Source organism: Calonectris borealis, chromosome 1 (assembly GCF_964195595.1).
Source record: "Calonectris borealis chromosome 1, bCalBor7.hap1.2, whole genome shotgun sequence".
NCBI lineage: Eukaryota > Metazoa > Chordata > Aves > Procellariiformes > Procellariidae > Calonectris > Calonectris borealis.
Genome location: NC_134312.1, coordinates 47,552,100 through 47,561,779, shown reverse-complemented (window position 1 = coordinate 47,561,779; position 9,680 = coordinate 47,552,100). Strand labels below are relative to the sequence as shown.

At 40.9% G+C, this 9,680-nt stretch overlaps 1 protein-coding gene across 1 annotated transcript in view; it reads left to right on the top strand.

The window, feature by feature from the left end:
* The first annotated feature begins 777 nt into the window (after window positions 1-777).
* Window positions 778-9,680, top strand: part of RASSF9 (Ras association domain family member 9) — a 28,355-nt gene continuing 19,452 nt past the window's right edge. Inside the window, exon 1 of the mRNA XM_075150636.1 lies at window positions 778-1,152. Coding sequence (XP_075006737.1) covers window positions 1,106-1,152 — 47 coding nt within the window. The 5' untranslated portion in view covers window positions 778-1,105. The remainder of the gene's footprint in view (window positions 1,153-9,680) is intronic.

Below are 9,680 nucleotides of genomic sequence, written 5' to 3'. Positions count from 1 at the left end.
GTGCTGCACCTTTGGGCGGCCACATAAAGAATTTGCCCTGTAATATGTGAGAAACAAGAAAAAAAAAAAAAAGAAAAAAAGGAGTGATTTACATCTAATATGTACCTGTTAAATTAACTGCAGAAAGTAGAGGGCTAGGATGGGCTAAGCTGTGCTGGGGACTTACCACCTGCCCCGGCCCTTCACCCTCCGGCATCAGCTTTTGGGGCGCAATGGGTCCACTTTCCCTTGCTCCGCTCCAAATTGGAGGGGGGAAAAAATGTTTTTCCCTTCTGAAGCTTTACTCCAAATCTCGCGTTCCCAGGGGGTTCCAGCGAACAGGAACTGTAGCGTGCGTTCATTTCCCTTCTGGCGAAGCCAGCTTAAAATAATAACAAAAAAGATCCTGCAACATCGCAGTATGAACTGAGCCTTTCGTGTTGCTGCCGCACTTGTTCTCTGCTAGGCCACGCTTAAGAGCTTTAGTCTGCGAAGGCTTTCATGCAAATAGCTCGTTTACTTAAAAATCCAGGGAGGGCAGAGGGGCCACAGCGGTCTGACTTTTTCCCTTCATCTTCCCATTACTTGTCCAACACCTTGTAAAGAGCTACTGAAAAGGCAGGTTATTATGTACTGAGAACTGGTGTGGCAACTGTTGCTTGGCCTTCATTAACGCTGGTGTTTAGCTGAACGACTTGACCTGAAGTGGCTGGAGCCTCCCAGGGGGAAGTTTTCAGTCCTTTTGTTGTGTGTTTTTACAGAGTTCCCCACCGGAGCAAAACCCCTTCTTTCCCATTTGCTGGCTGGTGCCCTGAGGGTGACGAGGCTGAAAGTTTAGCATAACTTCACATCACAAGAGCAAGTGCGTCTTTCCCCCCCTCCTTTCTTTTTCCTGCTCCTAAACGCCTCCTTCAAGTTCGCAGCTGGGCAGGACTCCAAAGGTGCAGCAGCAGCAGCAGCAACAAGCCGGAGTTCAAAGTTAGCAGTAAATTGCACAACTTCCAGCTCATCGCTACGCTCAGTGACTATTAACAAGCTGGAAGGCGCTCAGGGAAAAAATAGGGGAGAAGGGAACACCCTCGAATTGTTTGGGGATCGCTGATGTTATGCTTCTGCCGCTGGGATCATGGCTCCCTTTGGAAGGAATTTATTAAAAACCCGGCATAAAAACAGGTAAAGTGCGTGGGTACGTGGAGGACAAGGGAGGGCGAAACGGGATGGATTTCTTTTATACTCTGTTTTTGGTTCTGGAGGAAGAATGTGTTGCTCCGGACCCATGCCGCTCCCGGGAGCTGTAACTTGGGGGCTCACCTGCGGTGGGAGCGGGGCCGGAGGGAGCGGGGTCGGCATCTGCGGAGGGAAGGGGCGCTTCTCCCTCCCCCCACACCCGGACCTGTCTCTGCCCTCTTCGCTCTGGCGCTTTTGACTCCTGGGCAATATTTTCAGTGAGGGGAAGGTAGCTCTTCCTGACTTTGAACCTCCCCCGTCTAAACCAAGGCGAACATTGGAAGTCCCCCGTGTTAACAAGGTGAGACTCGGCCGGGGCTGGGAGGAAAGTCTGCCGGCCCCGGCGTGCGGGTCCTGCCTGCAGCGGCAAGTGCCGACGGCCGGGGGGGACCTGGAGCCCCTCACCCGCCCTGGGAAAAACTCGCCGAGTTTCTCAGGGGAGGGCTGCGGCGGGCCGGGCCGGGCTCCGGGCCCCTCGCTGTCCGCTTTCCCCCCGTTTCCCTGGCAGGCAGAGCCGCAGCCTGCGACCCCCGAGGATCAACCCCGTCCCTTAACTCGCCCGCTGGCTATAAGCCCGGAAAGCAGGAGAGCATCGATCTTCCAGCGTGGGCAGGGGGGATGCTTTTTTTGGTTAGCTTTTAGTCTGAGCTGGACTTGACTGCCTATGGGGTTTTTCGCCTAGAAAAATGTTCAGGGTGACAGCTGTGGTCCCTGGGTTGGCTCCTGCGAAGTTTCTTTATGGAGACTTTGCCCCTCACGTTGTGCGTGCTTCCACATGCCACGCACACACCAACTGTAAAAAGAAGAAAAAGGTTATGTAATCATTTTAAGTGCTAGGATGGCACTAGATTTTTTAAGAGCGAATGTGCTTGGAGTGGAGTAAATTTGCTTGGACCCTATGGAATTTCCAGTGGCCGAACCCATCTAGCTAAGACTGAACAGGAACAGATCGCTGAAAGTTTGGCTCAGCGAGAAACTCAAAAATCACTCGTCATCTCTTCCCCGCTTTGACTGGTGCTCACCACTGAAATTTAGTTCATATTTAAGGGTATGCAAGGGAAAATCTTTTCCAGAGGGAATATAATTGGACGCTAAAAAGTCGTCTAAAAACGCCCCAATTTTTTTCCAGGTTTGGCTTTCGGTTTTCCCATTCGGTACACTGAACGATATTCTGGGGGGATTGTATTTGTTGGGAACTTAGCATATTGTATGGACTATAAATCAGGAAGATTGTCAGGGTTTAAAAAATAGGATGCTATTTTAGAATTATTAATACTGTAGGTTACTGATTAAACAGTGTATTTTGCTAATGTGTCTGGAAGCAAAAACTTTGATGTACTCATGTGGCCATTTTATGTTCAGAAGAACTGGAAAGGTGGACATGAACTTTTACATTAACTTGCTTTTACATAGACCTGTAAATTTATTACTATTAAAATAAAAGTTTTACTACTGCTGGCAATTACCTGAATAACTGTGTTAAATCACAAAGCACAGTTCCACTCCGTTCAACGGTGAAACTGTTCCTCTTTTGGACGTTTAAAATATCTTCGTACTAATTGCATCAATCCCACTGTGTTTGCTGATGTGACATTTGATTCCGCAGGAAAAGAAAGTCATAATCCAAAGCTTTAAATAGCCAATAAAAATTAAAATACCAAAGGAACCATTACTGTGAACATCTAGCACTTTCTTCTCATTTCACCCCTCCCATCCCCCCCGAAAAAAGAAATTAATGCCTTTAATGGTAGAGAGATGGTGTGGCCGTAAGAAGGGGCTGAAAGTCTTGTGACTACGGAAATGGGGGGATGGGAGGGGGTGTCAAGAACAAAGCAAACTACATAATTCTTAAGACATGTTATTATCTATTCAAATATTTAAATTTCTGTGTATTTAACGTTAGCTTTTGATACTGAATTTTGAGAATTAAACTTTGCTTATGCAGTTAGTAAAAGGGTCTTGTAGTATGATTGAAGAGCTATGTAATAATTCCTTTTTCATTATAATTGTGCCTTTGTGAACTCATTTGAAATCTTGAAAAGGAAGTCAAGTGAGCTTAAAATCCTTGAGTGTGTTTAGAGCAGTAGTTGGGGAGTCAGAACTTGTGGCTTATTACCTTGTCTTAGTTTGCCTACCTGTAAAGAGGGACCAAAAAGGGACATACATATATGTATATATTTAATTTGCTGCTTTGTTTATTAGGTCTAGTGCTTCTCTTTGAGAAACTCAGGTTTTGTAACAGAAAAATTGTTGAGTAAAGGTGGAGTACAGGAGGAGCAAGCACTCTCCTTCCTTCGCTTCCCACCTTGCTTTTTCACTGAAAGTATTTAATGACCATTAACTATATGCAAATATAACTCCTGAGAGCTATAAGATAAGCAAATGAGGAATAAAATCTATGTTCACAGGAGGAGAACATAAAGCTAAGTCAAGGCAACAAAGATTGCTTCTGGAAGAAGAGCCAGAAGGAAAATGAAGGCGTTACAGTCATTTGCTCAGATAAGAAGATGACACCTCAGTAATTGGTGCTTGTCTGGCAGCATTGCCCAGAGGTCCCGGATCAGGGCCCTGTTTCATAGCAGACTCTTCACATCCAGATCATAAAATGTCCATCTCTACCCCTAAGACCTCAGAGTTCAAACAAAGAGATTACTGTAACTGTATCTGTGTGTATGAGGTATTTGAGCAAGAGGCAGGGGATGTTGGCTGGGATGCCACGAGCCTTTAGAGAAAGAAACTGAGATTAAGCCTCAGGAAGACAAAACCTGTGCTGAACTGCTTCTAGTATTTAAAAGATGTTCAGTCAGTATTACTCTCTTGGGCTGCTGAAATCTCGCTCATGCAGAGACACAGCACAAGGCCTAGGTAACCATTAGATCTCTGTAAGCCTTGATTTGATTTCAGAGGAGCTGCTAGGAATGTGGCCCCAATGTATTTTTCTTGGCCAGAAAGAGAACAAGTGATATCTTGATATCTTTTTCAAGAGTTATGAGGGGTTTTTCTACTATTCTTTGACCTCCTGTGACATGCAGAAATAATCATAGTCCCCAGGGCGTGTATGTGCTTGTCAGTGTGTCCCCTGGAGAACAATACATCCAAAAGGTAGCAAGGCCATGCCCCACCCCACCTACAAATCAAATGTGTTCAGCAGGGACAGACTGTACCCTCTAAGGCAATAAAGGACAAGGGACAGTTTCCTGCAGGACTAAGCCTCCATAACATGAATAAATTCAAGGGGATTTATTTTTATGCAAATCTCTTAAAGTTGCTATTCTCTGGGAGTGTGAGGAATGCTCAGCTGACATCACACTTTGGAAGTGTGGTGATGTGAGGAAATGCTCAGCCCAAGATGGAGTAAGAGAAAGGGCTTTGAGTTCTTTGCAGACAAGGTCTAGTATTGATATAACACATTGCACTGCAGAGACAAAACAGCTCCTTATCCAAATATGAGCAACAAAGACGAAGCATATATACTTGCAGTGTTTATGTACCAGGGTTTCATATTGTATACGATTTCCTGGTTGCTAAGTAGAACAGGAATCTATGCCCCATTGATTTTCTGTAAGATTAGGACTTCTCTGCTCTTGGGTGCTAGATTTGGTCACTTCTGAGAATGGGTCTTTAGGTTCATTTAAATACTTCAGACATTATCCACCATCTCAAGGATATCTGGATCTATCATTGTCTTATCGGCCCAGTGATCTCACACCGTGAAAGCTGACTCCATTGCTGTTTCTCTTCCATTGAGGCCACTTCCTTGAGTGTTTCACATAAACCTTACCCAAACTTGTTGAAGTTCTACTGTTCCATGCAAATTGTAGCCAGGGAAGTAGCAGTCTGAAAGGGAGAGGTTACAGAGAATCTGTCTTCTTTACATAGTTGTCCTTGATGCTGTAGGGCTGTCCTGTTAGGCACAAATAGCTTGAGAAATATTTTTTGTCAGTGTAATTCATACTGGTCCTAAGTTTACCACAACCATTTGTATGCTTTGTTGACATACAACACATCTGAACCCACAGTACTGTTTGATGATGAAACAGTTGTATTACAAATCTGTTATTATTTAAACGTATTTATTGCTTTTGCTTTTCTTTCCTGTTTTTTCCCATCTTGTACTGTCAACGTCTCAGTGCCACAGCAGTTAGCACAGTGTTTCTGTATAGGAGGCAAAGATCTACTTTGCTTACTTTTTATGTCTGCCTCTCTTTAATCAGCTCGCCTCTGGTTCACCGGTAGAAAGAAAGACCATATATATCCATTCATTTGTATGGATACAGAGGGAGTTCTTCCTGTCCTGACAGTCAGAGGCCCCTCCCCAGTGAGAGAAACATTCAATTATTCTCTCAGGTTTTATATTACAAGCGCAGGTTAATGAATTAGATTAGAGACTTCATCTATCTGATACTGACCTAGCATTACCATGTTCCCTCCCTTCCTCCCTCCCTCCAGTAGTTTCTCATTGTACCTAGTTAGCACAGTGATTTGAGTGTTACTCTGAACATCTCTACTGCTCTACGGTTGAGTACACTGCTGTACTTTTTAAGCCTTGGTGAAGCACAACTGAAAATATTCAGCATTTAGGTTTGAACTGGAAAAGCGCTTGGAGATCAGCTGCTTGTCTGAATGAACTGTGTATGACCCACACTGTAACTCTCACGGGATCATGTGAGACGTCTCATACTTCTCCTCTTGGATGAGCATACCCGGAGAAAAGTCTATATGAAGCTATAAAGGTGCTTTTTGATTCAAGACTACCAGGCATCTGGTATGTATGTTGGAGGGGGTAGAGAAAAGCTTATTTTGAATCGGTAGTGCTCTCTCTGTTAAATTTTTAGGTTGAGAAGATGGTGTTTGTTTCGTAATGGTGGAACACATTCTTCTCCTTATTTTTACTTTTCCTTGAGTGTGAGATGTATTAGTGAACTATCGAAGAAGTTGTTCCTTTTTGAGCCAGAGTTCATGCATTATAATTTATTTTCTGGTCTGGCTTGTCAGCTTTGTCTCAGGGGTCAAAGTGGTTGCATAAATTTTCTAATAATCTTTGTACATATTTGTTCACTTCACTTTCAGGAAGAGCTTTTCGTCTAGCAAAACACTAACCTTATTTCTAACGAGTTAATTATCTACTATTCCAGGAGGGCAGACAGCAATTTCATTCCAAAGGAGTAAATAAAATGAGTAATAGATGTGTGTAATACTACACCATCTAAGGAAAGAGCATTACTTAGGTAAAGTTGAAGCTAATCTGAAACACTAGTATAATGTAGAGTCAGGCTGAGAAGAATTTTTAGTAATACAAAAGAAAAATATTGCTGGTCAGTGTTGATTTCCTATTTTATTTAGCATTTTACATGCAGAGAAAAGACTCAGACATGTTGCTAAATGTGTAATGATTTCAGTAAAGAGATGTAAGTTTTCAGAGATGGGGATTTTTAAAAATTCTAATAACTTTAATAAAAGTCAGTGATAATCACAGGGTAGTACCTGTTGATTGACCTGCAAAGGTATACGCTTACACTCAGAAAATCTTATTTTCTTGTTTTGTTTGTTTTATATGATGAATAATAACAACTTAAAATTATGATCTTAAACATTATTATCTGCAAGCATTAACATCACACATGCTGTACAAGCCTTAATTAGTTCGTCTAACTTCTATATTTAGTATGTAGATAAATCCTTATTAATGGTGACAGAAAGAATGATGCAAGATAAAGTTTTTGTTTAAGACCACACACTAAGTGAAGCCTAGAACTGAATGTTGGACATGTTGGTATCCAGTCGTGTGCATAGGTAACTGGGCTATTATTGTCACTTCTATTGTTTCTCTTATGTGTTATGATACTCTCAAGACGGTGACTTTCTGTCTTCTTCTGCAGTGTTACCATGCTAGCAATTCCCCAAGTATCACACAAGACACAACAGATAAGAGTCAAATGGTTTCAGGATGAACAGAAAGAAAGAGTGACCAACCAAATGGAATTAGAGGGGAAAATAGATGACTAAATTTATTTGTGTAACAAAGGCCAGAACCATCCTCTACAGAATGTCGGTACTAAACAAATACAGTTCAGTGTAATTTTCAGGTAGGTAAGATACTGTATTACAGACAAATGTCATGCAGAGTTCTCTGAAAAATTCTATCAGATCAGTTTGTGTCTGGTCTTTTTTTTAATCGACTATTCCATGCCTATGTCTCCCATTAGAAAAAATTACTTAGAACTGCTGAGTGCAGTATAGTTTTCATGCAAATTCTGGTGATGGCATTTACCTTCCGGGGTTGTAAATTTTTCATGGACCTGCAAAATTCTTGCAATAAAAATGAGAATTTTTCATAAACCATTTCCCATGCATATGTGTTACACATAAATATAAAAACCAAGAGCTAATTAGTGATTTTGGAAGTTGCATTTTTTGGTGAGCCTTGTCCAAAAGAAAAATTTGAGCACCTTTCTGGAACTTGCCTCAAATGGGCACCCACTAGTCGCCTTTTCCTGTCTCGACCTATCCAGAAATGCATTTAAGGTGCACGTGTTGTAATAGTGATAATGATACCAACTTGTTTGTGACCTCAGACAACTGATAAGCATACTTAGTTTTCCTTAGCTGTAATTTGGGTGATAATATTTACATGCCTCAGGAAAATAAGTAGGGCATGACCAGACAGTGTAAAATCTGTAGAAGTGCAGAGTGTGAAAGCCAGTTAGTGGGAGACGTATGAATAAAACCTGGGAGTTCCTTGTTTCTAATTCTTGTACAGTCCACTAGAGCTGGCTGCCACGCAGAGAAATGAGAATACACTGCGGGTTGTTTAGGTTTGATTTCACATGATTCACTAGGAATTTTCGACGGTCTAAAATTTTTCATAATGTTAAAAATGGCTTGTGAGGAGGGTTGTAATATCACAGAAAGGGAAATAAATAAAAAAATGCCGTGTGTATCTTAACAGATTTTGAGATGGTTCTGTGAGGTGAACATAAGGAAAGAAAGTTAGCTTTTGAAACCAAAAATCAGAAAGGAAGGTTTTCACTGGTAATGATAATAAAGTTGTCATGTAATTATATTTTTAATACTATGAAACCTAAGTCCGTTTCATGTGGATATCATGTGGAGAGGAATAAAAGACACTAAACTTGAAAGAAAATTTTCCAGTGCAAGTTTGGCACACCTCTCAAATGCACTTTATTTAAAGATGTGTTTCCCTTTCACCAGCTTTTTCCTATTTCACTCTCATTCCTGTCTGCCTGAGTACATGTTTGCCTCTGTCAAATTGAACCATTTCATTTGTAGTTTAGATGGTTGCTAGACATACAATTTTTGAGCATTAGCATTAGAAGCAGCCAGGCTACCAATTTATTTCTTACGTTGTAATCTTGGAGGTGATGTAAACCTCTGTTTTCCTGGGTTGGGCTTGTTTTTTTGTTGTTTTTATTTTTCACATTCATTAGTCAGCTGCAGAGTAACGATAGGAGGAAAATATATTTATACAGAGGGTAGGTATTTGCTGTGAATGAAATACATAAATATAATTTGTCTATTTTGAGGGTCAAAACTGTCAATCTGATTAATTTGCTTTCTTTTATTCTCCACCCTATCTGTTCTCATTCATTAATGTAAGAATTCTGAGTTATGAATTTCCAATCATAATGGAAAATATAATCAGCTCTCTTGAAAAGCACAAGATACTTATTTTTTTCTCCTTTTAATAATACAAAACTAACAAAGCTTAAAATAAATATGCAAAAGCATAACATTCTCGTGCTCGGGGACAAAATCAGATTTATAAAAATACACTAATCTATCAGACCAAGTTTTGTTTTGGTCAGGTATAAATATGTTTACCTTACTTTGACTTGTAAGGATGCATGACCTCAGTGGAATAATGTAGTTGAGTGAAGACTACTAATTTTTAAGGGAGTCTGCCCTTGGGTCTTGAACCAGCAGTTTGCTCTGTGTTAATAGATTCCTTCATCCATGTGGAACACCTTGCTTTGGTTTCCCCAACCTCCTCCAAATTCGAAAGGATTATTTCTACAGAGGGTAGTTTCCACTGTGAAAACACTTTTAAACTACAAAATTTTTCAGAGAAACGGTTGCGGCACTGTTTTGATGACATAAAGTATGGCTCATTTTTCATAGGAAGTTAGCAGATTCTGCTCCCTAATCAAAGAGTGGCTGGATGATATTTATAAATGTGGGACCATACGCCGATTTTCAGCTGCTCTTGTTTCTGTTGGCTTTATAATTGGTAAATTGATGTTCTGAACTATTGTTTCACTTGGCTAAGGCACTAAGTGTACTTGTTTAACTTGATTATTGCCTGTATCTCTTGGGGCCACTTTGTTGTTAGTATCCTGTTTTACCGAAAAGCTCTGTACAAATCCAGTTTTCTAACAAAAATTTAGGCTTGGTATTGACTTTACTGCACTTTCCCAGACTTCTGGTACTTTAAGGTCTGGATAGATAACTAATCA